This window comes from Felis catus, chromosome A1 (assembly GCF_018350175.1).
Source record: "Felis catus isolate Fca126 chromosome A1, F.catus_Fca126_mat1.0, whole genome shotgun sequence".
Classification (NCBI taxonomy): domain Eukaryota; kingdom Metazoa; phylum Chordata; class Mammalia; order Carnivora; family Felidae; genus Felis; species Felis catus.
The window spans coordinates 48587392-48609829 of NC_058368.1; the positions used below are offsets into that span (position 1 = coordinate 48587392).

Consider the following 22438-nt stretch of genomic DNA (forward strand, 5'->3'; position numbering starts at 1 on the left):
CTCTACAGCATCTAACTATTACTTACTGATGGGGCGCCTGGGTGGCTCAGTCATTTAAGCGGCCAGCTTCGGCTCAGGTCATGATCTCATGGTTCCTGGGTTCGAACCCCGCACTGGGCTCTGTGCTGACAGCGTGGAGCCTGAAGCCTGCTTCGGATTCTGTGTCTCCCTCTCTCTCTGCCCCTCTCCCACTCATTGTGTGTGTGTCTCTCTCTCAAAAATAAATAAACATTAAAAAATAAAAATAAAAAATAAACGATTACTTACTAGAAACAACAATGTTAAGGATTTTTTATACCCTTCCTTTAACACTCACTGAAAAATTTTAAAGCAAACTTAGAAAAAATGAAAAAAGAAACTCCACCTTCTGTGAGAGCAAAAACAGTCAGAAACCCAGACTAACAAATAAAGCACAGCTATCAAAGACTGTGAAATCTGGGAGGCTCCTGGGAGCTGACAGACACCTCCCTCAGACCTCGAGCAAAACAGAGAATTTCCTAAAGGTAAAAATCACAGTTATGAACGGCCTATCCAGTGAAAGTAGAGACAGTCGTACTAAAAGAGCAAATATACAGACAGCATCATTTTTTTTCCACCAAGTCCAGCTCGGTCACAAAGTGAGTCCACTTGAAATGGAAAGGCAGTCAGGAGCCTTTATCTCAAGAGTCCTTTACTGTACGATGGAAACAGGGACGACTCTGGAAATGGCAGCTTTATTTAAAGAGTATATGAAATAACAAAGTCAAGTCAAAGATCTGGACTCCTCTGGCTCATACCCAAACTATTGGTGACCTTGCCCATGACACTACCCGCAACAGTAGCAAATGCTGGCCCCATTCAAAGATGGGTAATGACCACAGGCCACAAGGGAACTGTGCATAAAAGCAGCAAATGTCAAAAGCAAAAGAGAAATATAAGTAAAAAGCCAGTGAAGGACAAACATCAACAGGAGGAATTACCCAAGGAAACAGATGAAGAATTTGGACAAATAACACTCCATGAAATAAAAATAAAAAAAAAAAATGTTCAAGAAGAAGTACAAGGGTTAGAATGATAAAATACAACTAAAACAGAGAAAATCAGCTGATAGCTATAAAATGCTAAGAGATGATACTATAGAGATGCTGTTTAAAAAGCCACCTCTGGAACTAAACATTAATGAAGAATTTGAACGCATTGTAAGAAGAAAGGATCCTGGGAAAACACAGTAAGTGAAATCAAAAAGTTAAAGATGAAGAGGTGCCTAGGAGGCTCAGTCAATTGAACATCTCACTCTTGATTTTGGCTCAGGTCATGGTCTCGGTGATCGCACCCCACATCAGGCTCTGCACTGACTGTGCAGAGTCTGCTTGGGGTTCTCTCTCTCTCTCTCTCTCTCTCTCTCTCTCTCTCTCTCTCTCTCTTTCTGCCCCTCCCTGCCTCTCTCTCTCTCTCTCAAAATAAATAAATAAACTATAATATCTATCTATATATATATACACACACACATATATATATTTTTTAATATAAAGTTAAAGATGAAAACTACAGATATGAAAAACCAAGGAGAAACATTTTATGTATTTTCAGGATTACTAAAGAGGAGAACAAAACAAAAAGAAAATATATTTTAAATATAATTTAAAAATCTGAAGATATAAAAAGAGACTGTTTCTCAGAGTTTAATGGCAGGATCCAGGAAAAACCGACACAGAATCATAAAAGCTAAGACAAAATCGATGAAGTTACTGAACTTTCCAGCAAACTAAAAATAGTCCATAGACGTCTGAACAAAACCAAAACAAGAACAAGTAAGATGTCAGTTTGCTCCAGTCTTCACGGTGACACCAAATGCCAGATAGAAATGTTTCCATATTTCTGAGAAAAATAAGAATTAAGACTAAATGGCTTTGATAATTATGGTTCATAATCCCTAATAATAAAGAAAAAAATGGTAATAACCTTAATCTTAAAAGGGTGGTAAAACAAGAGGGGAGAAAAAGGGTGTAGAAAGTAATGTCATCAATTCTCCCATTTTTTTCCTAGCAAAAAGTCAAATGATGCTATTTAAAGTTAAATTCAGTCATTTAAAAAAAACAAAAAAACAAAAAACCCAGAACTGAAAGGGGTTTTATCCCCTTAATTTGTTAATTGAAGCATAGCTGACATACATATTAGTTTCAGGTGTACAACGTATTGATCAGACAATTCCATTCTATTCATTACTTAGTGCTCACTGTGATAAGCATAGTTAACACCTGTCGCTATGTAATGTTATTACAATATTATTGTCTGTATTCCCTGTACTGTATTTTTCATCTCCATGACTTACTTATAACTGGAAGTTTGTACCTCTTAATCCCCGTCATCTATTTCACTCATCCCCCCCTCAACCACCTTTCCTCCAGCAAGCACCAGTTTGTTCTCTATATTTAAGAGTCTAGAGGTGCCTGGGTGGCTCAGCTGATTAAGTTTCTGACTCTTGATTTCGGCTCAGGTCATGATCCCAGGGCATGGAATCAAGTCCTGTATGAGCACAGAGCCTACTTAAGATTCTCTCTCCCTCTGCCCCTAATCCTTCCCCTGCTTGTGCAAGCGTGTGTGCGCTCTCTCAATAAATTTTTTTTTAAAAAGTTCGTCAAGTGATAGCATCACATTGGTGAAAGGACACTATTTTGAAATTAATAAGTTCCTTCAGTTTAGGTTCAGTTTCTATGGTGCAGTCACTCTGGAAAATAGTGTGGAAGTTCCTCAAAAAAATTAAAAATAGTTCTACGCTATGACCCAGCAATAGCACTGCTAGAAATTTACCCAAGGGATACAGGAGTGCTGACGCATAGGGGCACTTGTACCCCAATGTTTATGGTAGCCAAATTTCAACAATAGCCAAATTTCAACAATAGCCAAAACAAAGTAGCCACTTACAACAATAGCCAAATTGTGGAAAGAGCCTAAATGTCCATCAGTTGACAAATGGGTAAAGAAGATGTGGTTTATATATACAATGGAATACTACTTGACAATGAGAAAGAATGAAATCTGGCCATTTATAGCAACGTGGATGGAACTGTAGAGTGTTATGCTAAGTGAAATAAATCAGGCAGAGAAAGACAAATATCATGTTTTCACTCTTATGTGAATCTTGAGAAACTTAATAGAGGACCAGGGGGGAGCGGAAGGGGAAAAAAAAAAAAAAGAGAGGGAAGGAGGCAAACCATAAGAGACTCTTAAATACTGAGAACAAACTGAGGGTTGATGGGGGGTGGGGGGAGAGGGGAAAGTGGGTGATGGCCATCAAGGGCATTTATTGGGATGAGCACTGGGTGTTGTATGGAAACCAATTTGACAATAAATTATATATATATGTATATATATACACATATATGTGTGCGTATAAATATATATATATATACACAATAAATAAAATAAATTCAGTTTCTATTTCTTCTACTATATTGGAAGCAGACTGAAAAAATAAGTCATTAGAAAGACCATGAATAAATACCATATTTTTTGTAAAACCATCTCTTGTATTTACTTTTACTTGTATATACGCACACAGAGAAGTAGATAATGTTCGCCATATGTTAAAAGGTATGAGGCAAGGAGGTGATGGGGCTCTGTCTGCTTTAATGTTTTAAAAATGAGCAATGCATCATCTTTTCAAATCATAAAGCCATTATTCTACTTCAATAATTGCATGATATTTCTCCCATCCTTGTATATCATTTTGTTCTCATTTCCCAGATAAGAGAAATTAAACATGCAAAGGTGAAAGGATTTGATGAAACAGTGACCCAATTCAGGATGATATTTTAATAAATATGTGATATACCTAATAGTTTTGATCATTATCAAATCTACTGATTTGGCTCAATAAGAGGAAGAACTTGAAATATAATTATATACGTCTGGAAATAGATTAACTGCTTCATACAGTAGGAAATTCCAAAGTGTGCTCAATGTGAGGTTGAAGTCACCAACCAACTCTTCTAGAAGGTGATCACACACCAGTCACACGTTAAGAGTTAGTGAGCTTTGAGGGCACTTCAGTTCTGAAAATGTTTGCCTTTGTGGTGTGATGTCATACAACAAAGCTGTGAACCTCTGTCTTCTGCTATAGAAATTATAGTATCAGTATCACACTCACATTTACAACTCTATCCTTTAAATCATTTTCACAAATATGTCATACTTAGGTACCCCCCATAACAACTCTTGACATAGGACACGTGTTCTTAGTTCCAGTATGCAGTTGAGAAAATTAAAATTCAGAAAGACGTCACTGGTCCATGATCATACACACAGATCACTGCAGAGCCAAGACTTGTTTTTCTTTGTTTTGTTTGTTTATTTTATTCCACGTTTACTGCCCAGGCAGCCACTCTACACACACGTAGAGGAGCCCAGTGCTGACCACATGTTTACATTTACATTACCTGGAGCTTTCTGAGCAACTATGCCTACTTAGTTCAACAGGGAATAAAGACTAGGTTGCTGCTATCTCTTCTATCCTGCGTGAGGAAAGAGCCTCGGAACGTCACAGAAAAGAAATTTAAAACAACCACGCTACATACGCCCATCACTATGTTATAAACTTTTTTTTTCCGTAGGAAATTAAAGCTTTCTCAGAAAAGCTTGCTATTGTCCTCACAGTTTCCAAATATAAGAAGTAAAAGTCATCCACTACAAATGCTGGACGGTTTAAGCAGCTGTTCATCAGAGGTAGGCACAGAGCAAAAGTTTTACTGTGAACTCTGATGAGCTGGGCTAACGTATATGCATGCGTGTTTTGGACACCTGCTCTACACCAGCAGCTGAGAAGCACTTGGTAAACATAAGCGGCTGGAAAACAAATGGAGCAGTGCCAGGTTTGTGGAGATGGGTCCACAAACAAGCCACCTCATTCACAAGGACAGCAACTGCTGAAATACATTCAAGAGCACATATACCTTATTTTATGCCAAAATACTGGTGAGCAGGAAATAATGGAGGATGAGATCTTTTCTGAATTTATTTGAAGTTTAATAATGACAGATGGTAAGGGGACAAAATCAAGTGCAATGGAACTGAATAAAAGAACTTAAAAACTGAGCAAAGGAAAAAACTTCATGCAAATATATCTATTTTCTAAGGAAAGAGAAGATCTTCATCTGTTCCTGGAAATAAAACTCTCAGTGTGGCCACAAAAGGAATTCTGCAAATGCTATTTAGGCCATTTAAATATTAGAACCTAGGCAGAAAGGCACAACATGATATTCGGTGGCTCTTGGCAAGATTTTATCACCGTTGGCAAACCAGAAATGTACTATATAGTTTTAAGAGCCACATTCAAATCTCTTTTCAATTATTAGACAGTGGCGGTTTCTTCCACTGCTGACATTTTAAAACTTCCTCTTAATAGTGACCTTGTCAATACACCTAAAGTATATAAAAATTTTCAAACTCTGCAATTTTCTCCCAGAATCAGACTTTGTTAAAACTAACAGCATCCGATTTAAGCAGGCTTAAAAAGAAGCACCAATGTATTCTCCGTTCTAAGGCATCTATAACTGAAAATACAGATCAAAAGTATGAAAAACAGTAATAAGAAAAAAATAATCCTTGGGGCACCTGGGTGGCTTAGTAGGCAAGTGTCTGTCTGGCTCTTGATTTCAGCTCAGGTCATGATCTCACGGTTTTGTGAGTTTGAGCCCCAAATAGGCTCCGCACTGACAGCTCAGAGGCTGCTTGAGATTCTCCCTCTTTCTCTGCCCCTCCCTCGCTTGCATTCTGTCTCTCTCAAAATAAATAAATAAACTTAAAAAAAAAAGAATTCTTTGTGACAAACACATTAAGTGAAATACTCATTGCTCCCTCCCCTATACAGACTTTTGAATAAGACTTTTATAAGCTAAGAGACTCAATCATTTAGAATGAATCACATAAGTTATAGTCAATCAAGATGATATTTTCAGAGTTTATCCTCAGGGTAAGTAGCAACACAATGATTCTCTTTGCCATCATCTTTAGTTGTCATAAAATTAGTTACAGAACAATGACACCGTCAAAATGTATAAACTCACAAAGTTAATACTGATCCATTCAAACATAAAAATTTAATAACCATCAAATGAAAACATAAAGTGATAGGATATCAACATCATATAAAAGGGATAAATACATCTGGCATGATAATGAGTGAAGAAGGTTTCCATGTTTACATAGGGATGAGACAGGATAATTTAAATTTACTACCTGCCCCACTGGTCTTAAGGAGCACATAATATTAACTTTACAAATGGAATTATCAATGGTGTGCTGGTGTTAGTTGATGCCCAGCTCAAGAGTACCAATTGTTAGGGGCGCCTGGGTGGCTCAGTTGGTCAGGCAGACTTCAGCTCAGGGCATGATCTCACGGTCTGTGAGTTTGAGTCCCTTGTCGGGCTCTGTGCTGACAGCTCAGAGCCTGAAGCCTGCTTTGGATTTTGTGTCTCCCTCTCTCTCTGCTCCTCCCCTGCTTGTGCTCTATCTCTCTCTGTCTCTCAACAATAAATAAATGTTAAGAAAACATTTTTTAAAAAAAGAGTACCAATTGTTAAATTTTAAGGATCCTTGCAGGCTGGTTATTAAATCGCTGAAACCAGCCACAATGGGAATTGACAAGCACTACAGATTGGACCTCCACACCCCACCACCCAGAGCCCCTTTAACAGAACCTCACTGATCCACACAAAAATAAATACACAGTACGATTAATTCTCACAAAGTAAATTCTCCCATGTAGGCAATACTAGGGTCAAGAAAAAGAACATCACCATGAAACCAGAAGTCTCCCTTGTATCATCCGTGAATCAATACTCCCTCTAGGTGTCTGCAAATCTTCCAGATACAAATACTAGAAAGGAGCAATTTTAGCAACGACGAGGGAAGAAGGGAACATTAAACAAAACATAGAACCTGGAAAATCATTTGGAAGCAACTGTGAGGGTAGGCTGGCAGAAAAAGACGTGGCATGATGTACACAGACTTGACAAGAGCAGGAGCCGTGGAGAAAGGAAAATATGAAACTGCAGGTGATGTGCAGCTATCCAAGGGTTATGAGACACATGTCTGTGTACCAAACCTGTTCAGTATAAAAACCTTACGAAATGGAGATCGTTGAACATACTGTACTTTTCTTTGTATCGCCTATGATTTTTATATTACAACTAGCATGAAGTCTGAGAAAAGCTCAAATAAATGCCACACAAAAAGTGATGGCCAGCAGTTGATTACTGTTGAAATTCACAAGATTTTTTCTTTCCCCTCTAGTTTAGTGTGGCACCTGTCTGTAAGGAACCAAAGTGAGAAGACTTTCCTAATCATCCTCCTCCTCTGAGCAAAGCTGACGGGCTGGCAAGAGGACATCATCTGACAGCAATCAATACTATGCCACATGGTGCTGGTATCAGGATTACGCTCGTAGGAACCAATGTATGTTACAGAGACTCTGGCTTCTTTGGTTTTTCTCTGTCCCAGTGAGGAGTTGTATTCAGTGGTCCTCCGTTTCTTAATATTCATCAACAAGCTGACTCTCTCATTCCAGCTTAAGTCCTAGAAACTGATGACAGCCACACTTGCACAAAAGAGGGTTGCCTCCTTACAAAGGTCTTAATATTTAAGGGTTTAAAAATTAAAAATTACACTTTACAGACAGATGTACGGATCAGAGTATTGACCTCTGTCTCCTACACAGACGCAGAAGTGCTCTAATGAGAATCACTGCCCCAAAGTAATGTGCAACAGAAGATTTTCACCAGAGTTAGAAAATGTGACCAACCAACCTTTATTGTTTTCCTCTTCATATGGGTATTCATTCATCCATTTGTCTCCAGAGTCACATTGATCCTGCAAGAAGAACACAGAAACAAATCATGAGAGTCAGTTCCACATGTTGAGGACATCCTTCCACTGGGGGTGAAACACTTATTCCGCAATTCTTTACACTCTTGATTAGTGAATGACATCATGAAACCATAAGTGAAGAATATTTTTGTCTTTAGTCGTCTTCTGCTTGCTCTTTACCAGCCACGTAAAGGGCAAAGTGGAGAGACGAGGGGATAGGAGCGGGACCTCCAACTATGACAGCTCCTGGGCACAAGATAATGAAGATCTGGATAAAGATAAGAAAGGAAGGGAAGAAAAAGAAAGGGAGGTAACAGAGACAGAAAGGTGAGGAGAAAATGGCAGGAATTGGTTTAAAAGCAAATTTAATATATGAAAGAAGTCACAAATACTCCCCACTGGAGTAGTTTGCTCCCTTATTCTTAGCAATCAAGAGATTTCTAAAGTAATGCTGTTTTCCAGAGGAAATGATCTTTTTTTTTTCCTCTTTACAGTTGGTATAAATATGCAGCATAATTAATATGAATACTTTCTGGTGCCTTCATGTTGGTTAATACCTAAGTAACTTTTTAAAAACTGATCTGATACATGCTGCTTCTTAAAAGCTCCCATACCCCCAGGATCATGTGGATCTCACCTAATACAATTCAGTATTGCTGGATTAGAAGGTTCTGATTACAATAAACCGTTTGCGCCACTTGGATGTATCTTGAAAGTCCTATTTATTTTCACTCAGCATTATGTAACGTGCTTCAGAATTTCCATTTCATGAGGCAAATTTTCACTGGCATTCCGTTAAGCCAGCTTAGTAGGCATGGTTGACTTTTTTTTTTTTTTTCTTCATTCGGAATTATACTCAAGAGGGGCCACGCCTTCCTGGTCTTACCTGCACCCATTCCGTGCCGGTGTGTAATCAGTGTAGCCCTGGGCCAAGCTTCCTTTGCATGCAATTCCGTACATTTGAAGAGAAAAGGGGTTCACTCACTCATAGGGCCTTAAATGAAATGTGGCACAACTCACAATTTCTATGGGCTTGGTCTGTAAGGGGACTGGCCTTTAATTTTATTCCAGTTTTAAATCAATCAATCAATTTCTCTCCCCCCATCCGCTCTCTTCCTCCCCACTTCTGTGTGTGTGCTTATATTTATATTTATATTTATATTTATATAAAAAGATATAGGTCTCATGTCTCAAAATGCATCTTCTCATATATACTACAGCTTTTACTACTAGAAATGCTACTAAAAAGCAATAAAAATGCAATATTTTAACATTACAGTGTCAAACTAGAAAAATTCTCTTGAAATTCAGAGTGTCTAATTCTTCTATCTTACATTATGAAATCATAATATGGTATCCCTGGAAAGAATTAAAAAGTCATCCATAGCACCATGTTCTTATCAAACACGTCTTGTTCTTTCTAGTCTTCAAAACAGAGCTAACTCCATCAGTCCCAACTTAGCAGAAAGTATCAGGTACGTCAAAAACTGGCTTCAATCTTACATTCCAGTTGTGTAATTTGTTTTCCCATACTTTGATACATACTCTGGCTATTTTCACATGAAACCCACCTTACTAATGATCAATCCAAAATTCGTAATACTCCGCTGTAGGGATAACTTACTCCCTAGTGTTTGTCTAATAATTTATGATTCTGTACTACTACGGATAACATTTAAACATCCTCCTGCGTAAATCTTGCATACGCTGGGGCCTCCGCAAGACTGGATGTTGCCTTTAAGCAACTAGAAAGGACGCCCTCTCTGGGCAGACACAGAAGGACTCTGGGACACGGACAGGCTTTCTTCAGCAGGGAGGGCCTGGCAAGGACAGCCCAGGGTAGGTTGTCACCGGCACTCACCCCTCAGCCAGGCACCCTCAGCCTACACTCCTGTGCATGGCTGCTCTAGTCTGCACCTTTCATTACTGCCTTAGAATATACTTCTACAAGTATAATTACTGGATCAAAATAATAGAAACTGTCCCCCCCCCCAATTTTCAAACTATCTTTTTTAAAGTAGACTATACCAATTTACATTCCCAACAGAAGAAGCAGCACATGCTAACATAGCACCATTCTCATCTTTATCTCCTGAAACACAGCACGCTCCCTGGCACGTTCCGGGGAATCGGTAAACGCCTGTCAAGTGAGCAAGTGAGGGTAATAATGACTAATGGAAGAAAAATAAAGTAAACCCCTCTATCAGTCATGTGGATTTTTCTTAGCCAAGTAACTAGGGCCTTCATTATATAATTTGTATTTTTAGTTAACATTAATCTGGTGACTTAAAGAAACAGTAAATTACGTGAACTACACATAACACACTATCCCACATTTTGACAGCATTTTCGGATTTACAAAGTAGCCCAGTGATGTAATTTGTACTAAAGGCAGTTCTGTGACTTGAGTACGTGGACTATTTTCAGATCCATTTGACAATGACGATCAGAGATTAATTTTGCACCCAAGGTAACCAGCTAGATAATGTCAGGGTCCTTACAAAACTCCTTATTTCCACATCTCAGCAGGCCTCTTTGTGGTTTAGCTTTGCAACCCCCTACAACTTACACGTAGACCGACGTTTGAAATGTGAGGAGATCCCGGTATAATGCTAAGCTTAGTTTTCTGTTTAATCCAAGCTCCTCAAAGAGTGCGCAAGCTCATCTCTTGCACTGTAGCTCCCACCTCACACCCCTATAGTCACCTCTGTCATCCACTGGCCATTTGACCTGAAACAATTCATTCAACCTCTCTGAGCCCCCATTCCCTTCTCTGCAGAAGCAATGCTAACCATAAAGCCTGTTCTATCTACCCCATCTACCTCAACTGAAGCAATGTCTGTACAGCCATCTGTGTTGTCATCCATGTAAGAAATACCGCTCTTCAATCAATGGCCCAGATATTGAACAAGAAAACAACAGGATTTCCCAAAATTGAGACCACGAAATAGACAGATGACTCTCTCGTTTACTCATGCTCAGGTGCCTTTGGGTTGTTCTCCAAACCCCTTCAAAATCAAGCCATGATATAAAATGGGGAAATGGCACATTTCCAACAACAGTTAATATCTCATCAATTTCCCAACTAAAAGATCACTTTAACTCTACCAAATAGGTTTGTAAATATATCCAGTAAGTCTTCTCAAAGCACAGAAGTTTTAAAGGCCACTGTCCTCATCAAAAATTCATCACACATGGGTTTCGGTCCTTACTTTCCTAGCTTCAAAAATGATTCTCCATTGTCGGGTGAAGAAGCAGAAAAGAGCTGGTAACTTACTTCAATACCAAAAAAAAAAAAAAAAAAAAAAAAACAAACCACAAAAAAACAAAAAACCATGAGAAAGAAGAAAAGACACAGAATATTACATATTACATTTTGGAAAAAAAGTTTAGATTTAATTTTACAAACAAATACTGCTGCCTGTAGTATTAGCAAATATTCATCTATGAATGGTGAGTCTGGAGAAACTGTAGCAAAAGAGAATGATTTTCTAAATTGTTACTTTCTAACTCTTGTTTTCTCCCCTAAAATTTCCTAAAAGGAATTCTAAGCTTCCTTTGTAACTCAAAGGAAGGACCCTGGACAACAGAAACGGCCAGAATGAAAGTGGATGCGACCCAACTTAATGAAAAAGGAGTTACACTTCAGAATAATGACCTCCGGGTATGGGCATTATATTACCCAGTAGTAACAGGCCGCTAGCTCTTCATCACATCTTAAATGATCTATTAGGTTCTCAATCTTAAAAGGTTAGTGTTTAATACATTCTAAATACTTCAGGACCCATAAGTACACTTGTTGCTAGTTCCTCTGAAAATCCCTTTACGTATCTTTAAATAGAGACAGAGAAACAAGTTTCGAAGGTGTTTATGGACGCCTGACTTGTCAGGGTATTTCACTTTCTGCCCCAAGGTAATTTAGTTGCTCTGTTTCAAGCAAATTGAATTCTGGTAATGGTACTGCCAGCCCATCTGGAATTCTGACTTCTAGATTCAGTTTTACAAATCACTGCTTCATTAGCTGTGATCTTGTGTTTTCAAGGGCTGATTAAAAAAAAAAAAAGTCAAGTAATAAGGTTTATATACATATTCATGTAACTTTTAAAGCCGATTAGGGAACCCGACAGGCAGGCTTGGTGCATTTAAGTTGAAGGTATTACGTAACCGATCCATCCTGGCCGTCCTGTGCATCAAGGTTTTTGATATATAAGTTGCCTTTTTTCATTTAAAGTTATTTCTGTTTTATCTGCTGCAGTGAGTTATCTTGGGAACTAAAAATATTTGAAGGTTAATCTAAATATTTCTGGAGATAAATGCAAATCTAAGTGCTACGTTTTCATAGCTATTTTGACTTAAAATGAAAAGAGATGCTGAAGACACAAAGCAGGGAGCTTGTTGCTAGGTGACAGGTGACATCTACCGTATCTTCTGAACTTGTACAGCATGAGACATCTTACTGCTGAGAAAAGACACACAGATTTATGTGGCACAAACATCATTTTCTATATGGAAGCAAACTCGTGTTCAGATATTCTTTAACATAGGCTGTGAGGAGTCAGCAATTTATGTCTATATGAATATCCAATTTTAGAGATGCCTCTCAGCACAAATAGGAAAACAGTTCTTTATTTTCCACTTGGGGTATATGGTTTTACCTTCTAAATAACGTCTACATAGGAAATACATATAATTTTCATGATTTGTAATTAAAGAGTGACCGTTATTTTTTGTACCTCACTTTATGCATTTTCAAACTTTTAAATCACCTCAAGTAGGATAGGTGGAGTCCACAGAGAAAGCATTATTTCTATAATAAGTAATCCAATTTCCATTAAGTTTATTAATGGAAAATTAAGAGCAGCATAGCAAAGACCTGATGAATTAAAAAAGAAAATACAAAAAACTTCAATGTAGATTATTTCCTGGGTATATTTTACAATTACACACCTACTTTCTACAGTTACCTCCCTTCCCTGAGCACAAAGTTCCACCCCTGTTCTTTGACTCATCAGGCAATTCAAGTGACGATATGCAGACATCAAGAACTCTTCTATACCCAGAATTTCAGGATCTCACGAGAATAAACGGCATGCTCTACTCCATCTGAGAAAGGTTGCGTGCTGCCGTGGAAAGGATCCAAACACAAACCCAGACAGAATCAACACCAGCGCTAGCACTTGGCAAAAATGTGCCTTAGGGCAAGCTGTCTAACTTTCATATGGCCCTGTTCCTCATTTGTTCAAGTTATATCATAAAATCTCCCTTTTTAGGGGACAGGGGCTACCAACACTGAAAACAAGAATGGATACAATGTATACACCAGAAAATCTGGCACAAGCTAGTTACTCAACAGATGTCCATACCATCCCTATCCCTTATACTTGCAATCAAGCACCCAATGGTCAAGGAACAATGAACAATGGTCAAGGAACAATGACCTACTGGAATCCAAGTTACACTTCCTCGACACCACTGTCAACCACGGTTGTGCGTTTTCTACAGGAAGGTCCTGGGAATACACACGAGACAGAATCTCCACACTAGGCTCTCACAATACAGTGTCTCCAATTCATCAATTAAGAGAATTCAATGATGTAACTGCTAATAGAAATAGGAGAAAGGGCATCCAAGGTCCTTAATAACCTAAATTCAATAATAATCCCTATGGAATTCTATTAGTTACATAGAAATCAACTGAAAATTCTCTGCTTTTAAAATTGTTCTTCTCTGTTTCCAGCTTTATGTTTCTCTGATTATGCTTCCCACCCAAGAATGTTTCACTATCAACAAGAACAGACAATACAGAAAGAGCAAACTTTAAGAATTAAGGTCCCACTTGGAGGAAGGTATGCCTCAAAGCTTGAGCAATCATTTAAGAACAGAGTTCACTGAATAAACAGCCCATTTTCAGAAGGAAGAGGTAAAGCAAAAAGCACACTGACATGGAAATTACTCTTTTAATCTGTTTTCGGCTTCCACTACACCGCATCATTCTATGCAGAGAACAAATAAACCTTTACAAGAAAGTAACCATAGCAAATGAATTAAGCATTTCTTTTACATATATTGTGCTCAATAGAATGGTTTGAAAAGTAATTTGTGCTATGCTCATATTCAAGCGTAATTGTCATTTTATCGGGACTGCACAGTCAAAAATCTGATTTGTATTGTAAAGGACTGACAAGATGATTAAATTTTGTCTTCATATGTCTAATTTACGTGATTTAGACTGCAACGCAAATATGAGCATGTGCAATTTGTACTTGCACATCAAACCAAGGCAGAGAACACGCCACTCTGCCAAAAGTAACTTGGCCACACACATTTGCATTCCCATACGAAGAACACGGACAACCTTCTCTTAATCCTTTCCCTCAGGATCCTTTCTATCATGCTAAACATACTAAAATCCCTGGAGTTTTTAAGGGGCTGGTGGGAGAAATGAAATAATAGGGTGCCAGTTCACTTCCCAACATTTTATGGAAGTATAATGTGGTTGTGTGATGTATACATAAAAAAGCAAGCTGACAATTTTGAAAACAAATGAAAAGAAAATCATGATAAACACATATTTGGTACCAATTAAAAATGCATAATTCACACAAGCCTAAGAATTTCTCTACTATTTCACTTCAGTGGGTGTTGTCTGACCACAACAAGGCATATATATTATGGGGTCATTACAAATTTTAGACACTAAGGATCTCTGACAGAGGCGAGAAAAATAAGTTGCCTTATTCAGTATGCAGTATACATATTTGGCTTTCCTATTAATTATTGCCTTCTATGTTTAACTTGCCAATACTAAGCAAGATAAATTCCATTCAAATGCATAGTAAACAGTTTGCTTAGGGAGTACATTTATTTTCTAGTCCATCACAACAATAGTTGATTAAAATATGTTGCTCTTATCCAGTTTTGAATTAATTCATGTGAAATAAAACAAATATTTATTAAATTGTGGGGAAAACATTCCATCAAACTGTAAAACCTGAGTAGAAAAACAAATGGCACACATTTAATTACAGTTGACATTTAAATGAAATTTGCAATCTCAAAATATTTAACAATAATTAGAAAATATCAGACTTGAGATATTTTTAGGGTGCTTTTATGTGTAATCTCTCCAAATATCTGAACCCAGAGGAATTTAAGATATGCAGATTTTAAAACAGGATGTGAAAGATGGATCAAAGAACTTAATAGATCTGTGCTACTGACATTTTGATACAGTGATACAGAAACACGAGGATTTATTTGGTATTTTTAATGAATGTCTTACAGGTCTTGCCGTGTGCCTTACTGAACAAGAGTTCTGTCCAGCTGAACTCATCAATCCAGTTTGTGCATTCAGACATCACAATCATTACCCTATATAGCTCATAATCTGGTCCACCACAGATAGCTAGCTGTCATAATAAATACACTATCAATTAGTATTTCTCAATGATGACCAAATTAGTAAGCCGTCAAATGGGCTGCATAACCATATGCTTCTCTCATGACTAAATAATAACAGAAAATCAAAATACTATTTGTTGAGAATGACACGATATATTAGGTTGATCGCTGTTTACAAGGTTCAAAGACTCCTTTAAAACCTGAAAAATAGGGGCGCCTGGGTGGCTCAGTCGGTTAAGCGTCCGACTTCAGCTCAGGTCACGATCTCGCAGTCCGTGAGTTCGAGCCCCGCATCGGGCTCTGGGCTGATGGCTCGGAGCCTGGAGCCTGCTTCCAATTCTGTGTCTCCCTCTCTCTGCCCCTGCCCCGTTCATGCTCTGTCTCTCTCTGTCTCAAAAATAAATAAAACATTAAAAAAAAAATTTAAAAAAAAAAAAACCTGAAAAATACTGAAATTGGAAATCAACACAAATCTAATCCAAGTAATTGCTAGCAGATGATGAAGGTCCACTGACTTTTAATAGTAATTTCTATTACTATATATATATATGTGTATATATATATATACGTATATATATATATAGTATATATATGTACAACGTATACTGTATATATATGTACAACATACATATACCATATATATAAATATAATTCTATTATTAATTCATCCACAAATTGCCCGTATGCCACAGTACCTGATTTAGAGGAGCTCACAGAAAACAAAGGTGCAACAAATATAAGTAAAATAATTATAACAATGATAGCTACCAGCCACTGAATATTTACCATATGTTTAACACTGACTAGGTGCTTTTATTATTTAATAAATTCATGTATAAAGCATATGACCTAGGGTTTAATTCCCATGTTTTACAATAAAAATAACTGTGATCGAAGTCCATACTCTCTAACCTGTATCAAGTCACCTCCTGAGGAACCCCACAGCAGCTTTGAGGAAAGAACGACGTATCCTGGGAAGTTGAGGGAGCCCGCTGAGACTTCACAGAGGATAAAACAAAGTTGAGTCTTGAAAAGTGGGAAAGCAGAGACATATCAGGGAAAGGAGAGGTACTGGGAATTAGTACATTTCAATCTGAGTTTCAGGACACTCCTATGGGGGAACATCCTAGAAACTGGCGTATCTACACGAGCCAGCCCAGGCTACCTAAAGAGGGGCTCTAATATGGAAAAGAAGCCTGTCATTTGGAAAGACTTACTTCAAGTAAATAATAAAAACAATCCTGCAAGTGTGACTTCTTGTGTCTCAAGGAGGCTGTCTTACAGTGTAAAGGGAATTATATGATGTATGCTAAATCAGGAACACTAAAGCGATTTCAAGAACGTAACGCTACAAAAAATGACTCTAAAAGATTTTTCTCATGAACTTTGTTATGTTCTGTAATTGAAGGTATTTCTAAACATCTCCAACACTCATAAATAAAATATTTCAAAATATTTATTCAATTATGAATCCATGAAAATATGCCCACAGAGAGTAAACACACGTGTGTGTGCATGTGTGCAGACACACAGAGAGCCAAGCACTAGTTAAAAACTCTGACTGGAGAAATATTCCTGAAGTGGATGGAAGTTACATAGTTTATCTTTTTAAAAAAAACACTCCAGAAATTTAAATGATTTTGAAAAATAATGGTGTAGCAGCCAAGGAGTATCAAAAGCATTTTGAAAAATACTCTCGAAACAAAAGTTGGCCATGTGCAGCCTTAAAACCTATTTGGAGACATACATAAAACTAAAACACTAAAACCAGGATTAGCCCTATAAGTAAATAATATATGGATTAACCTCCATTCTAATTTTTAAGAAATGTTCACAAGTGAAGCAACTATCAAATAATTATCATGAGTATGCAGGTTCCCTGCTCACCTGTATTTCCCCAATATGCATGGGGAATGTATTTAATTTAAATACAGTATCATTCAAAAAAACATCTGGGGCACCCAGGTGGCTCAGTCAGTTAAGCTTCTGACTTCAGTTCAGGTCATGATCTCATGGTACATGAGTTCGAGCCCTACATCGGGCTCTGCACTGACAGTGTAGAGCCTGCTTAGGATTCTCTCCCTATCTCCCTCTGCCCCTCCCCCACTTGCATATGCACACGCTCTCTCCCCCTCTCTTGCTCTCTCTCTCTCTCAAAATAAATAAATAAAACTTTAAAAAATCCTCTGATTTTTTAAAAGACAGTCCTTTAAATACTCTAACTTTACTCCCAAAGGTGGCTAACTACATCTTGGGAAATACAATGAGGGAAAGCTGCTGGCCAAAGAACTGAATTCAAATTGTTCTCTGAGTACAATGGTATTAATTCTCAGTAGTAGAGGAAGAGGAGGAGGAGGAGGTGGAGGAGAAAGAATGGTTATAGCATCAGCAAACACACTGATTTCCACATGCTAGGAACTGTTCTAACTTCTAACTACTCTATTTGTATATTCCTCACACCCTTGTGAGGTAGGTGGTATTATTGTCCTCATTTTACAGATGTGGTAACACACAAGCTAAGTAATCTGCTTACTAAGCAGCAGATCCAGGATTTTAAAATAAGCAGTTAAGATTTAGTCTTCATAATTTTAAATATTATGCTATGATGGTTCTTATAAACTTGGTATTATCCTGCATGCAATGGCGTCTCTGTTTGTGGAAAATAAATAAGCAAGCCAACTGAAACAAGATAGTTTTGCTATTTTCCTCTTAAACAGATTAAAATGAGTATTTCTGAATTAAAAGCACAATCTCAAAGCCTTTTCCAATCAAAGAAAGGGAAAATATATTCCAAATCTGATTGTCATTTTAAATCTTGCCCAATACGCCAATAAAGCCAATGTTTTCAAAGGTTTTTCACCTAATTAAAAAATAACACGTTCGTGGGGCGTCTGGGTGGCGCAGTCGGTTAAGCGTCTGACTTCAGCCAGGTCACAATCTCGCGGTCCGGGAGTTCGAGCCCCGCGTCGGGCTCTGGGCTGATGGCTCAGAGCCTGGAGCCTGTTTCCTATTCTGTGTCTCCCTCTCTCTCTGCCCCTCCCCCGTTCATGCTCTGTCTCTCTCTGTCCCAAAAATAAAAAATAAAACGAAAAAAAAAAAAAATAACACGTTCATTAACTCATCTAAGTTTTTGGAGATTTTAAGATTTTAGAATTTTTGTACACTCTTCTACATGTAACCGAAGATTACAATGAAAATCCTTTCTTCCTCTTCCTCACCAGAGATACCTAAATATATGCAAAGATACAAAAGAAACTTAACTTTTCACATCAGAAATAACCTGTATTTTTGATAATGTATCCAATGTAAAATAGCCCCCTCTGACAATGCATTTCAAAGGAGTATTTCTGACCTGTGTCGGAGTCTGCTACCTCAAACAGCTATTAAAATACTTAATTTGAAAGATTAATTTATCCTAATCTTGGCTAAATATGTTTCCATCAGCTCAAGGTCCTTAAATGCAACTAAATACATTAGTTTCTTTTCTGATTCTGAAGATATTAAACATAGCCTAATACTGAACAATCTCAATAAATTAACCAAATAACAAAAAGCTTATGCTCGTACATAAAGCTAAGCAGAAATAAATCATGCTTTTCAACAGTTCGTTTTCTAAAATACTATTAATATAACAAATAAATTTTATATTAATATATAATATAAAGTCCCTACATAATCATATGTACTGTTATTAATTCTCTCATTTATATAATAAATATTCTTTTCAATCACTAGTGATTCAGAAATGAAAAAGCCCTCACATATCATATATGTTAAAACTAAAAAAAAAGGCTGGAGGCGGCCTGCTGCTATTTGAGAAACCACGGAGCCTGCTAAAAAAGCACTGGTAAATCTGGGGAACGGGAGATACCAGGTGTTGTGGTTTGACACCTACTTCATCTCTGCAAAAGCTCATGATATGGAGGATGAAAATAATTACATTTTGTTCGTGAGAACCAAGGAAATGACAACTTGCTAGTAATCAAGAATAGGGTTAAAATGAAGTACACACACAAATCTGTAGTTCAACTTTAATTTGCAAACAGCATTCAACCGGCACTCACCTAAACGAACACAAGGGTCACACAAGAGACCTTTCTGGATGCCAATCTTTGTCTGAAACATACTCATTTCCTTCAACTTGAAGGTTGCTGATTGCTTACTTCCATAATAGCATTTCTTTGATTTTCACTCATAACTCTCCAGTTTCAATTGCTTCAACTTTCAGGTTCACAAAATGCTTTATGACACACAGAGGATAGTTATCTTCCAAAATTCTCCCTGGTTTTAAGATGATGTGCTTTCCTTTGATCTCTGAGGAAGTTCAATGACCAGAGACTCAATTATTATTCCCAAATGAATATCTCTAAACCTAATTTCCCACCAAAATGTGACTCTTTTTTCCACATAGGTATCACTGAATAATCTAACAAACACTTAGGTTCTTAGGATTTTTATCCATATATTCTTATCATGTCTGGAATGGTGAGAGACACTAGAGATTTGCAGCCAAAATAGCTCCCTTACACACAATTGGTTTACCATCTTAACCACAGGCAGAAAGCCTCACTTACTAGCACCCAATATGGAAGTCATTATTCTTTCTCCCCTTCAAATCCTTTTCCCAGTTTCTCATTGCAATTTGTGAAACCATTAACATCCAGACCCTAGGACCTTGTTTATGAATCAATTTTAAGTTTCTTTTCTAACCAACATATAACAACAATCCTGCTTATTTTTTTCCGAAACCAGAATCTTCCAGTTGACTTCTGTAATTTTCCTTCACCACCTCAGCTCCCTTAGGCCCTCATTTAACAAATCTGGATTATTGTCAATCTATGTTGTCTCTAGCCTCTGCTCTTTCCAGTGCACATTACAAAACAGACGAATACTTAAAATATTTCATCACGTTACTCCTGGTCTCAAGAATTTGTTATTTATAATTGCAATGTCTAAATTTCTGTCGATGACCATGACCCTTCAAGAGAAGCTGAGGTTTCTTCTCCTTCCTCTAGGAGGAGTTTCATCACTCCCTCCAGGCAAATTCCTTCAGCAGGCTCACCTCTTCACATAAACACAAAAAAGCATTTGATAAAATGAACACACGGTAATCACTGTTTAACAATCAACCTTAGACTGTAGAAAAAGAAGAAAACTGCATTAACTTGAAGAGTATCTATTTTTTTTTTAATGTTTATTTATTTTTTGAGGGGGAAGAGAGAGAAAGAGAGGAAGAGAGAACAAGCAGGGGAGGGCCAGAGGACCTAAAGCAGGCTCTGTGCTGACAGCAGAGAGCTTGATGCAGGGCCTGAACCCAAGAACCATGATCTCACCTGAGATCATGACCTGAGCCAAAGTCGGACACCCAACTGAAGGAGCCACCCAGGTGCTTGAAGAGTATCTATTTAAAAACCTACCACAAACATCACCTTTAATGGTGAAATGTTAAAGTTTTCCCCCATTGAAATCAGAAAAAGGATATTTGTTACCACTATGTCGATACAACTTATGTTGTAGGTTTCATCCAGTATCATAAAGAATAAATAATTTTTTAATACAGATAATGAAAGGAAAAAGTAAAATTGTGATTATTCACAGGATAATTATTCACAGAAAGACTGTACTAACAGAAAATCCAAAGAATCTACAATCACAAAATTAATATTAACACATGAATTTATTAGCAAAGTCAATACACAAATATCAATACACCAGAAAATAAAACCCTATAATTATAAATTTAAAAGCCAACAAAATTTTTCACATTAAAGAATTGAACAACTAAAAATATGAAAGACCTTGAAAACATCTACCTTGAAAAAAACAAAACATTATTGAGAGACATTAAAGAAGTCCTAAACACATGGAGGGCTAAACCATGTTCATGGGAGGGAAAACTCAGTATTAAAATGTAAATTCTCCTTCAATTGATCTGTAGATTCAATAAAAATTGAATCTACTATTTGTGTGTATATTCGTGTGTGCGCGCGCGCAGTAGAAACAGATTCCAAATTTTACTTTTTTTAATGTTTATATATTTATTAAGAGAGAGAGAGCACGGGGGAGGAGCAGAGAGACAGGGAGAGAGGGAATCCCAAGCAGGCTCCACGTTTTCAGCACAGAGCCCCATGCAGGACTCAATCCCACAAACCGTGAGATAATGACCTGAGCCAAAATCAAGAGTCGGTCACTTAACTGGTGCCCCCAGATTCCAAATTTTAAGTCAACATGGAAAGAAATAAGAATAGCCTTGGTGATCTTAAAGAAAAAGGACAAAGTTGGGGAACTTATATTCTCATATCTCGACTTATAATAAAGTTCTAATAATTAAAATATTTTCAAAATATATAGGCCTAGATAAACTGATCAGTAAGGTCACACATCACTGAAAACTTAATTGAGATAAAGGTGGTACTGTCCTGCAACTAGGAAAGATGCCTTTGTCAATAAATGGTACTCAGTCAACAGAATGCCATGCTGGGAAAAAATGTGAATTTTGACCTCTACCTCACAACATACACAAAAATCTATTCCAGGTAAATGCAGATACAAATATGAAAGGTAAAATAATAAAGCTTCTAGAAACAAAAGTAGAGAAGAAAATCATAATCTTGTGAGGGGCAGATATTCCTCAAACAGGATACCCAAAGCACTAATCATAAATTATAGACTAATAAAATGGACAATATTAAAATCGAGAACTTCTCTTCATCAAAATACATTATAGAAAGAATGGAAAGGCAACATGCACAGAAAAGATATTTGCAATACATATATCTGACAAAATATCCAGAATATATAAAGAAAGTCTACAGATCAATAAAAAATTACAGAAAACTCAATAGAAAAGATAAGCAAACAATTTGAAATGGGACTCTATGAAAATGGCCAATAAACACATGAAAATATTCTCAACCTCTTTGGTCATCATGCAAATGTAAACTCAATCACAATGAAATACCACTGCAAACACATCAGAAAGCCTAAAGTTAACAAAACTGACAGCACCAAGTTCTAGTGATGATGTGGAAGAACTAAAACTCTCATATACTGTTGATATTAAGGGTAAACTATATACCTAATTAGAAAGCCATCAGTTTTTCTAAAGCTGAACATTTACATATCTAATTACCCAGTAATTCCACTGCCTATCCCTCCGTACATACCCAACATAATTAAGTATATACATTCA

At 37.2% G+C, this 22438-nt stretch overlaps 1 protein-coding gene across 26 annotated transcripts in view; it reads right to left on the reverse strand.

Annotated features, from left to right (window-relative positions):
- The window catches only part of KLF12 (Kruppel like factor 12), a 442425-nt gene that overhangs the window by 294613 nt on the left and 125374 nt on the right, over positions 1-22438 (reverse strand). For all 26 annotated transcript variants that reach the window (XM_023252228.2, XM_045054344.1, XM_023252233.2 and 23 more), the window contains one exon: positions 7785-7848. In XM_023252228.2, coding sequence (XP_023107996.1) covers positions 7785-7817 — 33 coding nt within the window. In that variant the 5' untranslated portion in view covers positions 7818-7848. The remainder of the gene's footprint in view (positions 1-7784; positions 7849-22438) is intronic.